General features: G+C 35.6%; 2 protein-coding genes across 2 annotated transcripts in view; one reads left to right on the top strand and one right to left on the bottom strand.

The window, feature by feature from the left end:
* Positions 1-237: 237 nt before the first annotated feature.
* Positions 238-3,900, top strand: LOC106064384 (V-type proton ATPase 16 kDa proteolipid subunit c-like). Its single transcript, XM_013222939.2, has 3 exons — positions 238-446; positions 1,685-1,871; positions 2,177-3,900. The coding sequence occupies exons 1-3, from the start codon at positions 365-367 to the stop codon at positions 2,379-2,381; spliced, it is 474 nt and encodes a 157-aa protein (XP_013078393.1). The 5' UTR covers positions 238-364; the 3' UTR covers positions 2,382-3,900.
* Positions 3,901-6,671: 2,771 nt separating this feature from the next.
* Positions 6,672-25,180, bottom strand: part of LOC106064383 (heat shock protein 75 kDa, mitochondrial-like) — a 29,799-nt gene continuing 11,290 nt past the window's right edge. The window contains exons 13-18 of the mRNA XM_056038510.1: positions 24,048-24,175; positions 23,066-23,256; positions 21,963-22,048; positions 21,222-21,367; positions 20,392-20,464; positions 6,672-6,956 (exon numbers count right to left, since the gene is read on the bottom strand). Coding sequence (XP_055894485.1) covers positions 6,855-6,956; positions 20,392-20,464; positions 21,222-21,367; positions 21,963-22,048; positions 23,066-23,256; positions 24,048-24,175 — 726 coding nt within the window. The 3' untranslated portion in view covers positions 6,672-6,854. The remainder of the gene's footprint in view (positions 6,957-20,391; positions 20,465-21,221; positions 21,368-21,962; positions 22,049-23,065; positions 23,257-24,047; positions 24,176-25,180) is intronic.

Raw genomic sequence — 25,180 nt, 5'->3', positions numbered from 1 at the left:
AGTTAACTTCAGCACTAATGACCTAAGGCCCAAGCCGCCCAAGGGGGTAATTCTTATAAAAGGAGGATTATTTTTTTCATTCTAAAATAAAACGGAAGTTGTTTTGTTTTAATAACATGACCGGAAGCATATGACGAAAGCATCTTCTACATAAGAAAGTTTCTGATAAGTTAGAATTATTTTCACAAACCAATGAAAAAACGTCTAACAATATTTTGCCACTTCCTTATGAAAGTCACATGATCATATGACAACTACGTCACTCGCCATCTTGCTGGATTCAGGAGTAGCACAGGGCTCTTAGCTGCGAAATTTTAAAAATCTTTTAAGTTAGATTATTTTCTTACCTGCTCAATAATAAAAAATGGCAGATTACGATATGAACGCTCCACCATACTCTGCATTCTTTGGAGTTATGGGTGTAACATCTGCAATTTCATTTTGTGGTAAGTCTCAAATTTTGTGTTGTCTGCTAAAACTATAAAATAGTGAATTTAATATGAAATGATGAGTGAAGTAAGAAGTTCAATGAAATTTCTAGATCTAGTCTTGACACAGTCTAGATATAGATTCGAATCTAGACTAGATCTATGAGTATGTAAAAGTAGTAGATCTATAATAATAGTCTCTGTCACTGTGAGTGTGACTGTCTTGAGTCTGACACTTGGACTTACTCATGATTCATGATATTACATTATTTAAATTTAAATTATTACTCATTTACTGGCGTCACTAAGTTTTAGTTGAGAATCCAGAGTTCTAGAATAGTAATAAGTAATATCATAATCTAGTTTATAGAGCTTAGTATCTAGAAGTTTGTATGTAGATGTATAGATCTAGGTTCTAGTAGTCTTATGTCTGTAGGGCGGTAGGCTATGGCTATAGTTATAGGTGTAGTTAGGATATAAATTATAAATATAATAATATAATGTATATAATAGTATAGATAGATGATACATCTAGGTTCTTGTAGTCTAAGTTACAGCTGTAGGTGTATGTGTATACTGATATACTGACTAGTTTCTAGATATCTAGAACTTGGTCTGCATCTTGATCTACTAATTTATTACATACTAGATCTATATTTATATACTTATTTAGGCTTCAAATTTAAGTCTTTCTATATGATTTACACTCTAGTCTTGATCTTAGATCAAAGTCTGTAATTGAACAGTTTTCCTGTCTGAAAATAGACCTTGATTTTAATGATATGACTGTATAGAATCTGGCCCCTGTTGTTTAGAGAGAGAGGGATCCTTAAGGGACTGCAGGCACGATATGGCCTAAATTGTGCCGATGTGCCTCAAATAAAAAATCAAATCAAATCAATCCTGTCTGAAATAGGTGTATTAATCAGATAAATAGCAGTATACCGGTATTTAAAGTCAAAGGAATTAAAGTTTCTATCCTATATTCTATATAAATCTTGGGGGAGGTGGGGTGCAGTGGCTGAGTGGTTAAGCACTCTGAACTGTGGTCCTGAGTTTGAATCTCTGAAGCTTGTGGTTTTGATTTCAGGATTTTAAGGGCGCCCCTGAGTCTACCTAAGTTAGGTAAAATAAAAAGGTGGTTGGTCATTTTTCAGGCCCCAGATGACCTTTACATCATCTGCCCTATAGATCGGAAGGTTTTTTAGATTTCCTAAGCAATTCAATTGATGTATGTATTTTTTTCTTCATGACAGCTTTGGGTGCAGCTTATGGCACTGCTAAGTCAGGTACAGGAATCTCAGCTATGGCAGTCATGAAGCCAGAACTCATCATGAAATCAGTTATTCCTGTCGTCATGGCGGGTATCATTGCCATCTACGGTCTTGTCGTGGCAGTCGTCATTACACAAGACATAGTTGCAACAGGCTACACTCTTTACAAGTAAGCTTATTTCTGTACATAGTATATTATTCAATAATTAATTATTCTACACACTTTTCTATTTCTGTGTCAGTCTTACAAAACAAGTCACAGATAAAGATGAAATGTTAATGTCACTTTCTTATAGCCCTAAGAAATGGTATAAAATTCTGTTTCTAAGTATGATCCTTAAGCAAGTTTAAATATCAGTACTAAACATTGTAAATGCCAAGATATTGCTCACAAACATTTTTAATTTATATCCTCTTTATATTACAATCAACTGATTTTGTAAGAGTAATAAAAAAAAAATTCTTTCTGTTTAGGAGCTTCCTTCATCTGGGTGCAGGACTTAGTGTAGGTCTTAGTGGTATGGCTGCAGGATTTGCTATTGGGATTGTAGGCGATGCTGGTGTGAGAGGAACAGCGCAACAACCAAGGCTATTCGTCGGTATGATTCTCATCCTCATTTTCGCTGAGGTATTGGGTCTATACGGTCTCATCGTTGCTCTCATTCTGTCTGTGAAGTAAATTTCCTGTTCAATTTACGACAAACTCTCAATGCTGTGTTGGTTTCTCTATTAGCTATTTAAATAAAATAAAAACATGGTGGTATATTGAAAAGTTCAAAAAATTTAACATGCATTTAGTGTTTTCTTTTAAGTAAATATTGTACATTTTAATTTGGTACTTATTTTTTTTTTTTCAATTATGACCAATTGACTTTGTGCTTAATATTTTCTTCTTCTAGTTTATTTCTTTTGGCATGTTGTTTAGAAGTATTGAAAAAAAAGTTTTAGTAACAAAAATCAAAAGCTACCATGACTAGTCTGCTTTTGTATCTTGGAAGTTGTATTTTATGTATTAAGCAAATAGGCCCTCGGGTAAAGTTTATAAGTGACACAGGCTTGATGTGCCAAACCCTGGATAGAAAACAAAAAATTTCCACCATTCTTCTTCCTACGAAATTGTACAGATTTTTAAGATTCCAGTATCTGTGATGAAAGTGACTTTTCATACACGAATACCAGTTGTCATTTATCATAGTCTCCATAAGACACCCACACCACGCAAATAAGTTATAAAAAAAAAGTAACCTGGTGTTTTGTTTCTATTTATGTCCCATATATTACGTCAATGTATAACAGGAAGTAATGTTTAACTGCATACTCTACAATTTTCATGTTAACCAGTTTATTCGCTAGGTTTTTTTTTTTTTTTTTTTTTTTTTTTTTGACAAATTTGTAGGCATGATAAAGGATCTTTTTTTTTTTTTTTTTTTTTTCAAAATGGCAGAGTAATTTGATGTTTTACATAAACATTATTACAGAAATTTAGATGAAATTATTACATGAACATTCCAAAAAAAGTGGTAACAATTTAATTACATTTTTTTGAACAAAAATTTTGCATTGCATACTTTTAATAAGATGCTGTATTTTATTTTTCTTTCTTGTTAAGTACATTTAAATCAGTAAATTATAACTTTTTTTTTTTTTTTCGGTCGAGTAATTACATAACATTTTTGTTGTAGATAGCTTCATGTTCCTTGTACAGTATAGTTTTATAGATAACTTATCATTTGATTGAATGGCTGTCCATTTTGTTTGTTGCATACATAGAAATGTAAGGCTGTACTTGCCCCATACGAGGCCAATGTGTTCTTGAATAAAGCCTAGAGTCAAACACTGTCGTGGTTTTGTTTAGTCACTTTGATGTATCACTACTTATCTGGATGTGTATTTCCTACCTAGTAAACTTATCCCCTCCTCTCATGTTAGTGGTCAATGTTTATTGCAACACTGAATGTGTGGCATTCTTAGACTGTATGCGATTGTGAATGTTTTTTTTTTTTTTTTTTTGTCTGCATTCTTTATGTACTATGTGATATTGAGATAATTGGGCCAACTGATGGTGGGACGACAAATGTGTTGTAGACCATCATACAAATTGGGATTGAACAGAACTGTGTAGTTAGTATTATTGATTTTGATTGTGTATACATGGAATTTTTTTTTTTTTCATACAGTTATTAAAAGTAAATCATTCAGTAGTCTTCAATGTTTTGGTCATCATGAATTGTGTATGTCTATATGTAGTAGTGTTGTTATTAGTTAATCTACTTGCTTTGTGTTATTAGAAAACATTTCCTGGAACAAAAATTAGTCTATAACCAAAGCATTTTACCAAATTGATAGTTCAATAGTTACAATTGAATCAGCAGTTTATTGCCAGAAAATCAACCATTGCAACTTAGCTGATGTCTGGTATAAATTATTTCACAAGATTCTCTCCTAACTGACAATACCAGCGTTTATTCCACATGAATGTGGTAAATAATTACGGAGAAAAAGAGATGATTATAAAATTAGACTACAGCGCTAAATCTATTGCAGGCATTTTGTCAAATTTAAAAATGTCATTATTGAAATTGGAACACAGCAGCACAAAAAGCATGATCAGATCATTTTATTTGACCTTATCCCATTTGTAGGGAACAAATCAATTTCATGAGGATACAGAACATTTGTACAATGTCAAGCTAATGTGTTAGTCAAAGATGTTGTTATCCTGAAGCAGTGGAGGTTATTACTTAAACCTGCGATCATACATTTACATCTTTCGAGAGTTCACTTTATTGAACTTCAGTGGGTAATACATAATTACTTGCATCTTTTTTTTTTTTTTGAATCTCAAATGTTGAGAGACTTTGGAAATAAATTGAGCTTTTTACAAAGCTTATATCAACTCACTCTGTCTGGTAAAAAGTATGTTCACATTTTTCCTCCCAAACCCATTTTCGGATCAAGCTGAAACATATTTCAATTATTTATAGACAAGGCATGTATCAATTTTGAAAAAAAAAAGTAATGAATTAGTTACTGGTAATTAGTTATTTTGTTTGATAACCAACAAGAGAAACTAAACCATCAGTATTCACAGATATGGCTAAATTTGTTGGGTTTAGTCCCCATAACTAATTAACACTATCTCTCCCTCAGGCTATTACCCCGGTACTAATTAGTTATTTTTTTTTTTAAAATCAAATAAGGGAAATAGCATTAATGATAAAGTTTTAATAGCGGAGTTCAATAGCATTAATGATAAAGTTTTAATAGCGGAGTTCTTTGCCATTAGATGAGTTAGATTTTTGAAAAAAAGTATTTAAAAAATATTTTGCTTGTTAATGTTTATCATGCTTACTGAAAATGATAAGATACACTTGTGGATTAGCCATAAAGAAATTGAAAATCATTTTAATTCATGATAAGATATTCTTACAACATGTAGTTATGAATGAAAAAAAGAAATTCCTATAAATTTATTGAGGTATTTTCCCTATTCCCCCCCCCCCTTTTTTTCCCAAACAAAAAAAAAGAACTTTTAAATACTGTAATTCAATATTTTAAAAAATCAACATACAGGTATTTCAAATATTATAATAATAATGGCCATGTTTTCATTTCTGATTATTAATGATGGGTGCAGTGTTTCACATGACTATGCAAACCCAGTTGCGTAATGCAAATATTTTTTCATATCTGATGCATTGCTGTTGCCTGGCTGGGGGTCTACTAAGTTTTCTTTACGTTTGTGTTTGTTTCTTCTACAAAGTCTTTTCTTTGGTCTTCAGATGTGTTTCGTGCATCCATTGTGGGAGCTCTCCAAGGGTCTCTAATACAGGGGTTCTCAACCTGTGGGTCGCGACCCCCTTGGGGGTCCATTGACGATTTTCCAGGGGATTGTTATTGTCTACTCTTCTATTTCTGTATGTGCTTTGTGTGTGTGTGTGTGGGTCACGGCAGAGTGGGGGATTGTAAAAAGGGGTCGCCGAGCTTAAAAGGTTGAGAACTGCTGCTCTAATATATCAAATATAGTCTTAAATCTACATATCTATATAATATAATTATCTTCTTCCCTGAAGAGTTTTGTCAAGTACTAAGGAGTAAAGGAAAGATCACTCTGCGGATAGTTCACGAGAAAACAAGAGGGGTGGGGGGTGAACACGTAGTCACAAAATAGCAGGGCAGGACCGTTGCAATATCACTCTTTTGTTTTTATCTCTACCTCACGTTAAAAAAAGGGGGGGGGGGGTAATCTACTCCGTAGTAACTATCGAAGCGACAGTTTGGACACAATGGAAAGATCACTCTTTTATTTTTGCAACTCGGACGGAGGGAGTTAACCTAATTAATTTAAGAGCGAAAAAAATAGAATTTTCGTCTGTATATTTCAGGAGATTTGTATGAGTTTTCAAAAGATTTTAATAATTTCCTGATATTTTCAGGACTTTTTCGTATATTTTGCAAATTCAGAAGATTTCCAGGACCTCCTGACAGGAGGCCATGGGAAATCTGTTATAAGTTATAAAATGGTTTAATTTAATAATTTATACACCTAAAATTAGCGCATGTCCTATAAATGTGCTGGGCCCACTGCGGTTGCAGTGGCCTAAGGTTGGCCCTGCAAAATAGCGGTGTATGATACGCCGCCGGTCGACTAGTTTTATTAATTTATTTAACATCTTTGACACGAATGTCAAAATGGATTGAAACAAACCATACTAAAAACTCTTCAGAATCTAGTTCTTAGTTGGCATTCCTTTTGTTTACAAAATAATTTCAGGCGTAGGTCAATTCTGATGTTTCGATGTGTGTAATCCCTAGATGTAGATTTCCTGAAAGTTGTTTCAAACTAGTGAATTTTCAAGATAAACCCCCCCATTTTTTTTTTGAGGTGACAGTTGAATAGTGTATCGCTCATTCACATGTGTAGTCCGAAGTCTCAATTCTAAAATATTAACAAGAATTTAAACAAATATTTTTTAAAAATGTCCATGAATCACTTTTATTAAACAACTACATTTAGTACATTTCTATAAATAATAATTGAAAAAAACAAACAAACATTTCAAATGATCATGACCTTTAACAAAAGTGACACAAAAATAATGACAATGAAATCCCCCCCCATCCCCTGATCATGTTCCTTGTCACAATGTGACTAAATCTTGGCGAAAGCTCTTTCTAACAGTGACTGGAGTCTTGACATTCCTAACCTTGGGTCATCAATGAGTCCAGCATTAATCATAGCATTGTCATACAGCTGGGAAAAAAAGAAAGTTCACATATGTAAGAATCAATGACTGATTAATTGTCAAGAAACTACTTATAAACTAAATGGGACATCTCTTTGTGAAGTAATACAACTTGAATGACCTTTAATAGGGTTCTGGGCGTGAGGAGGGGCATTAGTGTTTGCATTCTGGCCCCCCCCCCTCCCCCATACAGATGTCGGAAGCAATGGAGCGTGGAGAGCAGTGGAGAATCTCGCCCCTTACAAAACAAATGGCTGCACACATGACTCTCCTTCACAGCAAGGTGAAACCCCAAGTCACGTGACGCACTTCTTCGAATTCATTTCGCTTTTAATCCGTTCAACTTCGATCAGTGTGTAAAGTGGGTATTTTCCACTTCATCTACATCTGGGTTTTTTATTTTCACTACCGGGAAAACACGTCTGCAACCGTTCCATGTTGGAAAACAAGTAGTTGAGCTTTGTTTTTGTTTGAAATATATGGATAGCAAGCAAGCTTGGGATTAAATGTGCAATAAAATAAGAATTTGCTACTTGAGAAGAGCTTGAATTTGTCCTACGCCAGGACACCGGTGGAGCTATAAATTAAACGCTGAGCGTGTAAAGAAAAGGATACAAGTCGTCCGTGATTAGCACTAACATTCCACGTTATGTTTGTCAACACACACGCAGACAAAAGGTATCAGTCATGTGATCAATCATGTGATCAATCAAGTTCAACGAAACATAAAATATGGTCAACTTTTCTTGTCATCCGTTTACAACTCGTGACGCGATACGAAAACGAGGCTGCCGTGTTTCTCACACATGAATGGGTGGTAGAGACAACGTCTCAGCCTATTAGATCATGTGTAATAAAAGCGTATCACTTCATACAGCACCCAGCTTGTGTGTTTGTTTTTTCCACGTAACATCTGAAAAGGGCAATGGAGAGGTACACGATGTCACGTGGTGGTGGGGGGGGGCACTCCGTTTAATACCAACAGCATTGCATTAGTATTTCATCTAGCCATCGAGCAGTGACGTTTACTATCATTGGTAACTACAATGATTAGAATTAAGTCCTGCGCTATTCACCGACGCCCAGGGGAAGGTAATTCACCGAGGCCCAGGGGAAGGTAAGTCACCATTCTACCAAAGTCAAGCAAACGAACAAACGCGAGGTTGTACGCAGACATTCATCACTGGGGCCCTGACGTCCAGGTTGTGGGAAGGTAGGTAGAAGACATAATGAGTTATTTGTCCTCCCAGACATTCACTTGAGGGGGAAGAACAAGTCCTCTTAATAGACACGCTCCACTGAATACACACACACACAGACGTGAGATGTTGTGTAAGAAGAACAAATACCTTCTTTAACACAAGCAGCAACGTTTTTAAAGAAATTCCACATTGAAACAAAACATAAAGGACAACAAAACAATATGGAACCTGTTGTAGTTCTAGTGAAAAGATTCTCTAAGGTATGGTCATTCATGGATGGTATCAGGCCAAACTACAGAATACTTGTATTACTGTCAATTGTAGTCAAAGTGGTCGTGTGCTCAGCACAATGGTCAACCACTTTGACTTTCCTCACATGGATGTGGTGACAAATCCAACTCGGACAAAGATCAGTTTAGACAATCTGTTCAGTCACCACCTAACCCCAAACGTTGAAGTATATGGGGACATGACAACAGTACATCGGAAGTGTCATGGGCTCACATCAATAGTACGCATAACAAAAGTAAGGCCTTACAGCTTTTGTACATATGAACTTATGAAGTGTATGGGCATACAGCATTTTCTACCAATGGAAAGTGTATGGGCTTACATAACGCATATGGAAAGTGTATGAGCTTATAATATTTGTACCAAAAGAAAGTTATGAGCTTACAGCATTTGTACCAATGGAAAGTTGATAGGCTTACGGCATACATATGAACAGTGTATGGGCTTATAGCATTGGTACCAATGCAAAGTTTATGGGCTTACAACATTTGTACATATGAACAGTGTATGGGCTTATAGCATTTGTACCAATGGAAAGTGTATAGATTAAAGCACTTGTACATTTGAAAACTACATGGGCTTAAGGCATTAGTAAAAAAAAATAATTATATATATATATATATATATATATATATATATATATATATATATGGGCTTACAGCACAGGTAAATCAGAAGAGAGTTTAGGCTTATATCACTAGTACACCAATGAAAGATTAATGAATGATTCAAATAACCCGAGAATGCACTAACGATTAATGCATAGAAGCAACGATATGCCCCCCCCCCTTCTCTCCCTTAGGAAAACGTGTACACAAGTGATTTGTAAATCCTATATACAGACTGCTACTTTTTTTCACTCCAAGTCTGCCTAAGAGAAATATCATGCGTGATTCACAAGTCCCCCACATTAACAGGACACGTATCATCCACAGACACAAGTCTATCAACTAGTGGGATGTCTCTATCCAGTTCAGTTGATACTAGTTGATAGTACATCCCTAGACTTAGCAGATGATTTCTAACTGTATTGGTGCAACAGATAGTCCTGTTACATTCACATAGCCATCACTGTTGCCAACTTTGAAGTCTGTACCAGCAACACGAATCCTCTTACATTGCTTGTATTTGGATGTATTTCACACGTTCATCTGTCAGTTTCAAATGTTGGGATTCTAAAAAAATAACTTTCAACTTCGGTACTCTAACCATAGTCTGATTTTAATTTGAGGCACTTAATTTTTTTTTTATAGGCTAGTACCTACTTAATATTTAGAACATTTGAATTTGTAAAACTGAATGTAAAGTTCCCCTTTCAGACCTTGTGGACTATAGGGCAGATGATACAAAGGTCATCTGTTTCTGTGGCCTACAGTTAACGAGTATGTCATGTGGCCTTTACTTTCCTCCAACTAATGTCAGGTACCAATTAAAGCCGAGTGGCCTTGCACTTTACCTCTCAACCACCGCGTCTCCAAAAATGAATGAGTGGGTTAACAAAACAAAAGAAAACAGAGATTGTTTGAGGATAACAGACAGTGTCAACAATTACTGTTAACAAAATTGGTTATTTATTTTAGAATGAAATCTAACACACACACACACAAAAGCAAATGCTTGGAGAACCAACTTAAAACAGTCAACACCTTTATTCAATCGCATCCCGAAAATCATTCTGTACGAGCAACTTGCGTCTGGCTCAAGAAAAACTGGTCGCCCCCCCACCTCCGTTACGTTGATGTGATCAAAAGGGATTTAAAAACAGTAAACATTGATACTGAACATTGGGAAGACACAGCCTTAGAACGCACTAGTTGGAGAGAGACGGTGACCAAGAAAGCTACAGACAGCGAGAAAACATGGGCCTCGATGCTTGAGGAAAAGCGTGCCACACGGAAAATGTTCAGCTCCTCTACCACCAAGGCGAAAGTCTCTCCAAAATAGGGCTCCACAGCCATATGAAAAAGTGTTCGAGATGAACCACAGTCGTTTCACGACTGAAGGAGGCCAATGATACAATTCTTCATTCCTTTAACATCGAATACGCCCCTGACCGAATACACTGACTTCAAAGTCCCTATCTAATGACTGTAACTCGGGACTAACCCAGACACGTACGGACATATATAACACGATAACATTGTGATGCAATGCCTTGCCTAGATCATTGAGACAATGGGCAGATACTGGGCAAACAACACAGGACTTATCTAGTGAAACGATTATTAAATACATTTTCAAAGAAATTCTGATAGCTGATGGAATGCATTAAGTCCTTTTCTTAGAGTTTTTTTTTTTTTTACAAAGCTTATATCAACTCACTCAGACTGTCTGGTTAAAAACTTTGTACACGTTCTTATACACAGATTATCGGATCAGGTTGAAACTTTTTCTCAATTTTTTTTTTCATTGGCGTCGAACCTTAGACAATACGTGAATAAATAAATAAAGCAATTAGTCATTTAATTATTGCTTATAATTTATTTTGTTTTATACCAAAAAGGGACATTAATCCTGCAGGATTCACAGATATGGTTAAATGTGTGGGGTTTTGTCTCCTTAAATAATTGTACACGTTATTTCTCCCACACCCTTTCTCGGATCAAGTTGAGACTTTAAACAATTATCTTACCTAACAAAACATGAATCAATTTTTAAAAAATTAACAAATTAGTCGATAAATTATTGGTAATTAATTATCTAGTTTAATATGGAAAAAGGAAATAACTTCTGTACTTAAGAGAAATAGTTGTAAGTGCGGAGTTCTTCCCCTTATGTAATCCTTTATTTTAAAAAGGATTTTTTGTTAAAATTGTGCTTGTTATCAACTCCCGTCCATCAGCCTGAATGGTACAACGTTTTTCACGTTTACCTCCCACTTCCCAAATCTCGGGTCAAGTTGAAACTTAGCACAAATAGTCACTGGCCCTAACAAAACATTAACTCAATAAACGGTAATTTCGTTTGATATAAAAAGGAAACAAATGTTAGAGAATTGAGATATATGGCTGTAAGTTTTTCTCTAAACTTTGTTTTGTTTTTCAAGAACGGTACTTTTAAAATTTATTTTGCTTCTTGTTTTGTTTTTTTAAAATGGACTGTTGTAAAACTTCGTTCCTTGGGTATAATACAATATAAACTCTTCAAAACTGACCTTAACCCTAAACAAAATACACACACACACAGAAAGCCGTGTGGCATTCCATAGAATACCCAACATCTGTTCGAGGCTTTTGACCAAACAGTTAGTGAACCTAAGCCTCGCCGAGGCATGACCGAACTGAATTTCTGCACTCACCTGAGAGACACATATTAGCGAAGGGGGTGAGAGACCCCCACCCCCCGGGGGGGGGGGAGTACAGAATATGGGAGAAGAGTGGTGTAGATATAAGTCCAACTAACATTCAAGATAAGACGTACACGTCGGTTCTCTTCACTGGTCCCGTCTATACCAACACAATAGTATCAGAGAGTTCTAGTTGCTTGTTTTTACATATAACCCTTAGATTATAGACTTTTATCGGAGAGAAGTGGGGGGCACATTCCAAGGTTACTGGTACACTTATCCAATGCACAGTAATAATCTATACACTTCGCATACATAATTTCTCTCACAGAGAGTTTTTAAAATAGCTGTACTATTTAATTACCCGTCTAAAAGAGAATGCTGTTAATTACAGCAGTAAAACAGAACAGGGAAGCTATTCAACACAACTATCATCTGAACACTTTATATCCTATGAACACTTATAGTTGTATAACTTAAAACACGTTACTATATCTGAACACTTTGTATAATAAGGTTTTAAAAACTTCCCCTTTCAGACCCTGCGATCTATAGGGGGATGATATAAAAGTTGTTTCTATGGCAGACGGTTAACGAGGGCGTTATGCGGCCAGCACAACGACCGAAATTAAAAAAAAAATCACAGTGTTTACCTTGATTCGAAACCGGGACCACTTTACCACTCAGCCCCCCCCCCCCCCACACACACTTTGTATACTATGAACACTTCACAATGAATCTGAAGCACATAGCGTACAAGAAAATGACCAAGCAGCTCCAGAACAGCGGGTCTGGTGATACTTTTTTTTTTTTTAATTCAGATTATATACAAGCTTTGTAAAAAAAAAAAAAATTGGTTTCTGACCTAATGAAGAGCGCATTAGCTAGGTGCGTGGGTTCAAGACTTCTTTGAAACTGATAAATGCTTTAATATAGTTTAACTTAATTCTCACTTTAAAGAAACAAAAAAAAAAAACAGCTATTAAACTAATACTTTAAATCTGGGATAAGTCCAAAAAGATATATTTAAAGTTGAACTAATCATGATTATATGTGGACAAAAAAAAAAGATTAAAGCAGGACTAGACGTCAACAACACATCGACAAGATATTTGCGATAACATGATTGGTTAAGATAACAAGCGCACACATACACCGTGACGTGTACACACATAATGGTAGGGCTGTGTAGTCCAATAACATTGTTGATTTCATTGTGTTCAGTGTTAAAAGTAACCTTTAAAAAAAAATTTGCAGCAACCAAAAAAAAAAAGTACACATGAAATAAATCACGTGGTAACTATGTTGTTTTTACCAACCACACAGACGTGGAGCCAGGAGTGAACTGACGGCACGCGGAATGTGCCCACTCAAGCGCAAGATCATCGTCTGCTTTGAGACTCCTTGTGACGAAGTCAGGTGAGCGACACTTCCTTTCTAACTCGCTCTAGCCACTTCCGCTGAAGCAGCTGAGTTTTTAATTGCGCTAAAGCTACAAATACGCCATCTAGATCTAGCACATATATATGTAAAGGCGAGAGCATAAAAGAAGAGGGCGAGAGAGACTACTAGCAGACGAACTGAGGTCGTCAGCCCAAAACAACGTAACAGTGATTGTATTGTGAAAGGTGACTGCAAGGTGAACTCCCCCTCCCCCAATGTGGATTTTGTCACTAGTGACAGGACTGCCATACCTACCACCACGCCCCGACCACATCTGCGTCAGTTCTAGACAAGTAATTGCATATGACAAACTATAATGACACGACCATGTACAACGCCTCGCTTTCAACAGTATGTTAAGTAAGTCTTAAGTAAATGTACCACTTTCAGAGCTTACGACCTACTAAGGCAGATAACGTCACTCTCATCGGTACTGTTGCTGACGGTGAACGAGGGTGTCGTGTGGCCAGCACAATGTCAAACCGCGTTTACTTTCTCGACGTATATAAGGTACCCAATACAGTTGAGTGGACTCAGGAGCGCACCCTAAAAATGCTTCGCAGTGACTAAGTCACAATAGTAAGTAGCAACACGCTAGAAATGAGGTGTCACAAAAGGAATATACAAATCATCCCCAAGTTTTGAAATCCCACTGTATCCGCGACTAAACTAAATAGAAATTCGTGTGAAAAATTTGATATTCACAACTGGGGCCAAGTTTTCTAGCATACGCACCACATCTGGCATTTCAATTGATGTTAAATATTCACAGCACTTCCCAGCCCCTTTTGTTTCTCCAGTCCATCATTTCTACCTACTATAATACTTAAACCAAAAGCATGACATGGCCAAGATGTAAACAAACTATCAACACTAAAAGCAAATCAAAAAAAAAAGGTTACCGAAGGGCAAGAACCGCAAAAATCACTGCCATATCTCTCAATATTGCAAGGTTTAACCCCCTTTTTCTACATCAAGCAAAACTGATTAATTACCACTAGTTTTTTTTTTAATTATTTTTATTCGTGTGTTGTCAACGACTAAAAATAATTGTGCTAAATTTCAACTAGACCCGAGACTGGGAAGTGGGAGAAATAACGTACACAATGTATACAGAGGGAGTGAGTTTTGTAACGAGAACAGCAAGGCCAGGTCGTGACTGTGGACAAACCAACAGTTAAGAACGAAATCCTCGAAATAAGATTACAACTAGTCAAACCACACTAACACCATGAGCTAGAACTGTTCTCATCAATATCTACCATAAATAAGGCTTATGTCAAGAGACCAATCTAGTCCAGTTAAAAGCAATTGGTTTAAAGGGCAACTGTAGTATTCTGTATTCCCATCTTAACAACTATTCTTAGATCTACAGATACAGATAAAACAGCAGATGCAGTAAGGAAAAACATTACATTAAAGTGATGCGATGCTATAAATAGAAATTCATTAAATAGTTCTTACCAGACATGCATTCTAACTATTTGCATTCTTTATAGCAATAACACAGTTACGGGAACTCGTTTATAGTAAAAATGTTGGAAAGGTACAACTTCGGGTCTGCACAAAGGTACTAGAGCTTCATTGAAATCTCTTTCCTAGGTACAGCTGCAGGTCTGCACAAAGGGTACTAGAGCTTCATTTAAATCTCTTTCCTAGGTACAGCTGCAGGTCTGCACAAAGGGTACTAGAGCTTCATTGAAATCTCTTTCCTAGGTACAGCTGCAGGTCTGCACAAAGGGTACTAGAGCTTCATTGAAATCTCTTTCCTAGATACAGCTACAGGTCTGCACAAAGGTACTAGAGCTTCATTGAAATCTCCTTCCTAGGTACAGCTACAGGTCTGCACAAAGGTACTAGAGCTTCATTGAAATCTCTTTCCTAGATACAGCTACAGGTCTGCACAAAGGTACTAGAGCTTCATTGAAATCTCCTTCCTAGGTACAGCTACAGGTCTGCACAAAGGTACTAGAGCTTCATTGAAATCTCCTTCCTAGGTACAGCTACAGGTCTGCACAAAGGTACTAGAGCTTCATTGAAATCTCTTTCCTAGATACAGCTACAGGTCTGCACAAAGGTACTAGAGCTTCATTGAAATCTCCTTCCTAGGTACAGCTACAGGTCTGCACAAAGGTACTAGAGCTTCATTGAAATCTCTTTCCTAGGTACAGCTACAGGTCTGCACAAAGGTACTAGAGCTTGATTCAAAATCTCCTTCCTAGGTACAGCTACAGGTCTGCACAAAGGTACTAGAGCTTCATTGAAATCTCCTTCCTAGGTACAGCTACAGGTCTGCACAAAGGGTACTAGAGCTTCATTGAAATCTCTTTCCTAGGTACAGCTGCAGGTCTGCACAAAGGGTACTAGAGCTTCATTGAAATCTCTTTCCTAGATACAGCTACAGGTCTGCACAAAGGTACTAGAGCTTCATTGAAATCTCCTTCCTAGGTACAGCTACAGGTCTGCACAAAGGTACTAGAGCTTCATTGAAATCTCCTTCCTAGGTACAGCTACAGGTCTGCACAAAGGTACTAGAGCTTTATTGAAATCTCTTTCCTAGGTACAGCTGCAGATCTGCACAAAGGTACTAGAGCTTCATTGAAATCTCTTTCCTAGGTACAGCTGCAGGTCTGCACAAAGGTACTAGAGCTTCATTGAAATCTCTTTCCTAGGTACAGCTGCAGGTCTGCACAAGGGTACTGGAGCTTCACTGAAATATTTTACCCATAAAGGAATTTCGATTCGACTCTTAGATCGCGACTGATAGGTCTAACACTAATTCAGGAAATGTAGGTTGGTAAAACACTTCTGGGATCTCTGAGCGCTTCTACTTCATGGTGGACAGCCAGGACATAGAAGAGTTGAGACATGGGACAATGAATCACCTTTAACAACTTCACAAAGGTTCAGAAGTTCTAACGGATGGCCACAAGCGGTATGTCAGGGTACATTCAATTTTGCATCTGCCGTGTCTCACAAACACCCCCTTCAGTTCTCAGCAGCACAAGTTTTACGTAGTTTCAGATGTAAGCTTTTTTTTTTTTGTAACTCCGAATTGGGCAGAGCATGTCAAATAAGTGGCAGACTGTACCACACTGCTAACCACTTACTCGAGAACATATTTAAAGTATTACGAAGTATCCGGCACCCTCCTAAGAGACTAGACCTATATGCTTTATTTTGTTTTTAACTTGTACATAACAGGCAGTGTGATTTCTGGTGACTCTGAGAGAACTATGTCTCATTTTATGACAATAACATAAAGACTAGAAGGCAGCTAATGTAAATAGATGACACTCAGTACACAGGGAGTAAAAAAAAAATGTTATCGACCTGTGGAGCAAGTGTAATACACAACTGGTTCTGAGTCTTAAAGTATTTCTAACATTTGTGCATTCCACTATTGAAAATGAATTTTTAAAAAAATAATAATAATAAAAAGAAACTAAAACACTAAAAAGGAGACTTCTGTTTTTTGAACTGCTCACTAAAGTAGGGAGAGCTGTCCTGTTCTTGAAACCCTTCATTAATTCTGGAGAGCTGTCCTGTTCTTGAAACCCCTAACTAATTCTGGAGAGCTGTCCTGTTCTTGAAACCCCTAACTAATTCTGGAGAGCTGTGCTGTTCTTTAAACCCCTCACTAATTCTGGGAAGCTGTCCTGTTCTTTAAACCCCTCACTAATTCTGGGGAGCTGTCTTGTTTTTTGAGTCTTTGAATACTTTATCTAATTTTGGAGCGCACTCCTGTTCTTCGATTCCCTTATTCCGCAGAGCTGTCTTGTTCTTTGAGACCCTCACTAATTCTGAAGAGCTGTCTTGTTCTTTGAGACCCTCACTAATTCTGAAGAGCTGTCTTGTTCTTTGAGACCCTCACTAATTCTGAAGAGCTGTCTTGTTCTTTGAGACCCTCACTAATTCTGAAGAGCTGTCTTGTTCTTTGAGACCCTTCACTAATTCTGAAGAGCTGTCTTGTTCTTTGAGACCCTTCACTAATTCTGTTCTTTGAAACTTTCTTTTTTTCAAAAATGGCTCTCCAGTTATTTGGTCCTCTCCCATGTTTCAATTGTGAAATAAGATTGAAAACATTTCCCAACACAGTTGTATCTTTGCATGAATTATTTCCTGTATTTCTGAAGTACATTGAAGTGGATGGAATCATTTGTCATGACTCATACACAAGTCTCACATACGCTGTGGATTCATTTTCAAGCCAGTGTGTGAGAGATGCCAGTATTGTATTTTTTGCTGTCTGATAAGTAATCTTTTATGTTTGATTTGAATACTAGAACTACATCTAAAAACTTGTTTAGACAATTCAAGAATAAACACAATTAACATTTACTTATTAGAAGAGAGATATTCCAAGAAGCAGAGATACTTAACAGTTTTGTAATTATAATATTTTTTTTATGTTTAGATATCTTATTTAAATACTCAAAAAATACTTAAATATTTAAACGTTTCATGAATATGTATCTAATAGTCTTTAATAGGGGATGACACACTCTCCAGGGGGGACTGGCTATGTGGGCATTCAGGGAAATGCCCTGTGGGCTACTATCCAAACGTTGGGCCTCATGGATACCACTATAGCATGTATTAAATTGTTAAAGGTTTTATAGTATTCTCTTATAAAAAAAAGGGCCCTCTGCGCCTCATGCTAAAAAAAACTTTTACAGACTCTTCAGTATAATACTAATTTAATCATATTTTCAGAAATAATGTAATAGCCTACATTCATAGACAGTGCTATTAATGGGCTTCATCCTTTTATGACCTACACGCTTAGCGATTAAAAAGAAACATAAGGCCTCTATTTCTTATAAAGATTGGAGCATGTGTATAGTTATATTGAAACACTATCCAACTTAGCTTAATGGTTTTGAGGACAGGTAGACCTAGATTTGGATGTCCATCATATGATATACAATTTGTGGGGCTGGATTGTATAGAAATGCCCATGCCAATTTAGACACCCAGCCCACCCCAGCACTCTCCCATCCTTCCTTAAGACTCACAAGGCTGTGTCTTATTAACAACTAGAAGTTTGTCATTAAACAGTATAGTTCTAGTAAGGAATCATTTTGTCATTTAAACACTGTAGTTCTTGTAAGGAATCAGTTTGTCATTAAACAGTATAGCTCTAGTACAGAATCATTAAGAACCTCAAACTTATTTTGATCTTGAAAACATAAATTGTGCAGGAATTAAAAAAGAACTGCATGAAAATCTATCCAGCACTAGAGATTTACTGGAAGGTTGAAACTTTACAAGAGTGATGCAAGGGAGATAACTATCACATCAGACATGTCCAAGTGAAACCAGACAGCCAGAAAAGAGCCAATATAAAATTGAGATATGATGCTTTTTTTTTTGTTTAGAATATTCCTATTAGAATATACAGCACTTTACTATAATAAAATGGGGTTTGACACCTAATGCGATGTTCCCCCACGTTTTAAAGATTACCACCAACTGTATTATGAGTATCAGCTAATGTCTAGAATATTTGCTGGTCTATGAGAGGTCATTATTTACAAAGTTTCTAGATCTAGAAAAACTGATTTCGCCATGCCAACAGTGTGCAGACATGATGTAGTCACAGAACCCATGCAGAGTACAGAGACAACAGAACCATGACTTTCATATGTGGCATATACAATTAAGATTGAGCCCTTACAATTGATATTGACAATGGGATGAATCCCATATAACAGGTATTCTCAATATGCATGAACACAAAACTAATTTTTAAACAATTTCACTATAATAATTAATAAAAAGAAATAAGAAAAATATTGCACATTTAATTAAAAAAAAAAAAAAAAGATAATATCTTCTTTATGCAACTTATAAGAGCGATTTTACTTTTTAATAAGTAATGAATGTTAGATTAAAAAACAACAATTGAACATTTTTACTCGTCCCATTCCCCCTTTTTGCCAGAAAAAGAATTTCATGATAGGCCTTTAGATCTTGACTTAGAAGACGATGTACAAAAATTTTCCTGAACATTTATTTAATAAACTCTTTAAGGAATGTGGAAATACCCGAAGACCTATACTCTGTTCAAAATAAATATTATTTTTATTCTTTAAATATGAGTTTATTTTTTTTTTATAATCTGAAAAATTATAACAGTTAAACTAGAGTTTTACCAGTGTGGTCAAAGAGCTAGTTATTCTATCATTCTGTCAAATTTCTAGGAAAATTCTTAGAGCCATTTTCAAAATCTCAATCTGTGTCCAAGTTACAACCACCCACCAGATACGAAGTTACGAGTTTAATAGAGGTATTGTACAAAAAAGTCTCAGTAAAGAATAAGTCTGAATTGACCAAAAGAACTATGAGAAGAAAAAGTTTAGAATTATGCACAGATATAAACTTAAACTTTAGTTTATCACATGCTATGTATTGTTACCATCTTCTCTACCAGGCCTTCTGCAAACACAGCACAGCTAATGCAAGAACTTGACAACAAGAGTTTCAAATAACAATGTGGCAGTTTAATAAACTACATGCATCAACGGCCACTACAACACAATATATTGGCCTCAATAACTTCCAATGCTTTCTTGCACTTAATAGAACTACCTACTAAACACTACAAGTCTCTCTCTCTTCTCCTGAACTCATACAGCTACATTTTCAAGGATTCACTTTGTACAGCACAGTCCTTACTGCCTTGCTGTCCTGGACTGCACTGTCCTTTCTTATAAAGTCTCTCGCCTGTGAAGGCTTTTGATCACATGACCATAACACGGGTCATATTTCCTTGTATTAGCAGTACTGTCCCTTGTCCATTGACAGCCGTCAACCTGTGTGATTTTCCTGAGTCACGTGTGTCAGTAGGTCACACACACATTAACCCTATTGTCCACCACATGAGTTACAACAGTATTTATCTCCAATATCAAAACTGTATACATTTCACCACTGGAGTTACAACAGTATTTATCTCCAATATCAAAACTGTATACATTTCACCACTGGAGTTACAACAGTATTTATCTCCAATATCAAAACTGTATACATTTCACCACTGGAGTTACAACAGTATTTATCTCCAATATCAAAACTGTATACATTTCTTGTATTTATCAATATTTAAAATGAATGGGTTAGGGCAGCAGTGAGCTAACATATTGCTGTGTTTACTAACACACTTTGTCATTTCCCATGTTTTATTTGCTTAATAATTAACAGTACATACAACATTACCTGTTCTGCAAGGAGTGTTGCCAATTCTGGATCAGATCCTTTAAGTTGGAACAATTTCACTACCAGTGGATGACTGGAAAAAAAAAGTTAAGTGGATTAGTGAAGTCAAGGACTGGGATATCTTTCCCAACAACTTCTGTATTTCTTTTCTAAACATTAGCTAAATAGCCAAAGGAACATTTCTTTAACTTTATAGAAAAAAACAAAACAATTTTAAATATTAACTTTCCAATAAGTAAACAAAAAAAATAAACAAAACAATTTTGTGTTACTTATTAAAAAATAATTTTAATACTTAATATTTCTAAAATAATAAAAAAAAAAGATGTTGAATCAATATATGACTATGAGCTAATCAACATATTGGTTAGAATATTATTCAAAGAATTTTGTTCTAGTATTCAATTTTTTAAAAAAAGTTTTAATATTCCTATTAGATATTTTTAACATTTTTTTTTTTAGAACGTGCTTAAATGCAACTCAAGTTGACAAGTTATTTCCATTTATAATAATAAAGAGATTTTTTAAAAATATCGTGAAAAAAATAATAATTTTAGAACTGCAATGAAAAACATTGTTTACTTTTAAAGCCAGAATATTTCCTGGCTTATCGTTAAAAGGTTTTTACAAGGCAGGATATATTTTAATGATCCTACAACATTTGTCTTACTGCAGTTAATGATCATCATAACTGGCATTGGTTGTTTTTTTCTATAGATTTTCAAATTATAAGTTTAAAAAAAAAAAGTCCAATGCTATTTTGTTATAACATTATTTAAATGAAAAAAAAAATAAAAAAATTCTAAGACTTGAAATGTACAAAACCTTACCTTGGGTTTAATTCTAATGTTGGTTGAAGCAGACGAAGTCTCTCATCTTGACTTTTGTCTGCAAGAGTGGTCCTCAGGAAATGTCTGGCAGAGCCCATTTCCATCACAGTTATAACACAGGGATGACTTTCGAGTCTTTTGGTTATCTAAAGAAATTCAAAATGAAACAACTGAGGACTGTACTGTAGTGTTTACTATACACTGTTTTATAATTTGAACCACATAATTTAAGTGTTTGACATGCTGATGTATGATAGTACCCTCTTTGGAGAAATAGTTGAAACCAGTTTACTTTCTTTGAACAGGAGATACAAAAATTAAACCATATTTGGACAAACAGACCAAAATGTCTTTTGTTCCCCTGGCAATCAAATCATTAAATACAATCCAACCATCTGATATGAACATTTCACACGTAATGTCTGAGTGAAACTGGAATGATCATGTATTTCATTTCTTATAATTATAATGTTTATGTTTAATACACAAATTGTAAGACTCATTTTCTCGTAGATATTAAAGATATTATTATTATTATTTTCATTTTAAATAAACCATATGTTTTAAAATAACATTCAACATGCATATTTACTTTTGTAATGAAACAGTAGCACAAAGAAACTTGAAATAAAATATTTTAAGCAAGAAAGGTTTAGTGATGCCTGGTGGGTAATTTGTTGTCGATGAGCAAGAAATAAATGTCTGGATATCACGTGTGGTCAAGTCTATTGTGGGACTCACCTTGATGTTGTTCACTTTATTTAAAAGCACAGACTTGAGCCAAACTTTGAGATCCTCTGCCTCAGACTGCTTCAAACTTTTCTCATCTACACAAAAAATATTTGACAACTGACAAGGATCTCTTTTAAAGGTAACAGTATAAAAAGAAGAGTTGGGGAGTCCCTCAGTCACACCAGTGATCACACTGAACACTCATGACTATGCCTCAACAACCACAAGATTGGAGTCACTGCCAATGATGCCAGTCAGATTTGCGCAGTGATTTGTCATCATAGGGACATACATTAAATCATACAAGATAAATCACTCTAGAACTAAGAAAACAAACCATGTATTATATTAGAAGATTTCTAAGTAAAACAAAACAAACTTTATATTGGATTAACCTTAAATAAGGTACACTTGCAAGTATTATTAATTTTTGTTATATTTGATAACATAGTATAACTACTGAAAATTTAAAATATCCTGATGACACAATGCAACACAAGCCTACCATAAATATACAAAATTTACCTCGCAATTTAGCCAAATTTGATTTTTTAATTAAGATATATATAGGAATTATTACTAATAAGTAAACAGGCTGCTAATAAAAAAGGGATGAATTTTTTAAAATCTCTGAATATTCATCTTTATTATTTTTTTACAAGAAATTGCTGGGTTCTACAAACAACAAAAATTAACAGTAAAATTTTTGAGTACGACCATTTTCAAAAACATTAAATTTTTTTTTATAGCCACATAAAATGCTCTACAAGATAAGCCATCGTTGTCTTACAAACAAAGTCGGTCAATACATTATTTTTACTTCAAAGTTAAGTTTACTGAAAATAGGTAGAAGCCTTAGCATACTGTTAAGAAAATGTAAGTTACAGTTAAACTGATAAGCATGCATTAGTTTGCAAATAATGTTTTTCTATGAACCAGCTTTGACAATACAAGGGAGTCAAATCTTTTTTTAAAGAAGTGTTAACATATTTCCTTCCTTGAGAATCAGACCAATCCTTTCTGCAAACTTGCCCTGACAGTACTTCCCATTAGTTTAGTCATTTCACCTTACAAATGTTTTGACTGACAAGAGAAGTACTAGTTCAGATTACCTTTCTCATCAACAGTGTCTGTGTTTTCTTTGTCTTCATACAGCTCATTCTCTATGGACTTGAGATTCTTGCGGTCAAACTGACCTAGATTCATCAACACAAGTTCATCATAAGGTTCATACAAGAACAACACTTCAATGTCTCGTTTTTTCAAAGCTTCAAAATAGGGGGAAGTCTCTGCCAACTGTCGACTGCAGGGAAAATACACAAGATTATTTTTTTGTGTGCACATTTTGACCTATGTGTTTTTTATTTAAAGAAAAACTATACCATTAGTTAAGGTTAACAATAAAAACAGTTATACACATTGATGCATACAAAAGTTAAAACAATTTGATGTCTTTATCAACTAACGTGCTGGAAAAAAGGCATAATAAATATAAAATTATTTGAAGCCAGATAGCTTTATAATTTTACAGAATGCTTATAGTTCAAACAAGGGCATGTTGCATTAGTGATAAAGCATTTGGCCTCAGAACCAAGTGGACTAGGGGGTTCAAATCTCTGTGAAGACTGATTTTGAATTCAGGATTTTTTTAGGATGCCCCCCAATTCCACTCAGCTCTAATGTGTTTATGGAAAGTAAAAGTGGTTGGTCATTGTAATGGCCACAAGACACCCTAGTTAACAGCCATCCATAGAAACAGAAGACCTTCCCTGCAGATTGCAAAGTCGGAAAGGGGTACTTTACTTTTTTACTAAGACTACAGACATTAATTCAATGAATAGTGTAATGAAATGGTTTCAGAAGTAATGGTATGCTCAAGAATGACATTTAATTATTTAATAAAATTGAGTTCCTGCGACTTGTCCCTCAGTCACACCAGTGATCACACTGAACAGTCATGACTATGCCTCAACAACCACAAGGTTGGAGTCACTGCCAATGATGCCAGTCAGATTTGCGCAGTGATTTGTCATCACAGAGACAGCCCGCTGACACAAGAGAACAGGCACTGACATTAGTAGCACTCATACCAACCTTGGCGCTGACAGGAAATATATGTTTCTCTCCCCTGCCTTCATTCTCTGAGCATACTCCTCAAGGCTAGTAAACTGGCCTTTCTCAAGTTTTGATGACTCAAATCTTAATAGTTTAGCTATGTCCTCCTATAATTAAAAAAAAAAAAAGCTGGCTTTGATTAATGAAACAAATAATAAAAGTTCTACAACAGTGGTGTCCAACCTGCTTCTGCATGGTAGCCACAAGCTTTTCTACATTCATGCATTTCACTAAGGATTTTAAAAAGATATGGAGTCCAGTGGAACCAAGCCGCTGTGGCTTCACATGTGCAGAAATCAAGAGGGGGCCAGATAGCATTTTATTATGAGCCAAATAAAGTCAGTGGACAGTAGGTTAGGCATCACTTATGTTTGAAGGATACAAGTCATTTGCTTTACTTGTCACAAGAGAGGTCACACTATTACATTTTCAAGTTTAGACAATGCATTGTAGATGGTTGGATAAATTGATTAAAATTTCTGACTGGTTAATCAACCTATTCACAAAAGCCTCAAAACTTGATGAGCTGGCCAAATTACTTACAGTTATATCCATTGTTTATTGAGCAATTAGTTATTTTTTTTATAGCATTTGTAAATGTTTCTTAATATTTGGTTTCACAAGTGGTAATGGATATAAGCACTACGTTACCTATAAAATGCTTCCTAATGGCATGTGTCTCAAATATTGAGGCAGGCTGAACTGTTTCCAATAACAGATGGGGCTAAGGCAAGAAGCTGATGCCTAAACTATTAAGCTTCTGACAAGAGGGGCTTGTTAGCCAAGCCACCTAAGAGAAGGAAAACTCTGAATTTAAACCCCTTATGACTTGCAGCTATATCCAAACATGGGAAAGGTTTTTGGGAGTCAACATTGAGAAAAAATCAGGAGCCAGTGACCCTTAGGCAGTTTGCATCAAAAAAAGCTACACCTACGATGTCATTGATCTCAAACTGTACCAACTAGCCATCCTTTGGACAGATCAGTAGCATGGAGAAGGGAGAACTGCTGTGTGGGCGACATTGTCCTGACCATATCATTTTTATGAAATGATTCATTGTCGCTTTGCGCCTGGAGAAGGCCATATCTTAATAGTTTGAGTTTTTAGCATA

Source organism: Biomphalaria glabrata, chromosome 8 (genome assembly GCF_947242115.1).
Source record: "Biomphalaria glabrata chromosome 8, xgBioGlab47.1, whole genome shotgun sequence".
Taxonomy (NCBI): Eukaryota; Metazoa; Mollusca; class Gastropoda; family Planorbidae; genus Biomphalaria; species Biomphalaria glabrata.
The sequence above is the reverse complement of the archived record's forward strand: the minus strand, read 5'-3'. Positions and strand labels throughout refer to the sequence as shown.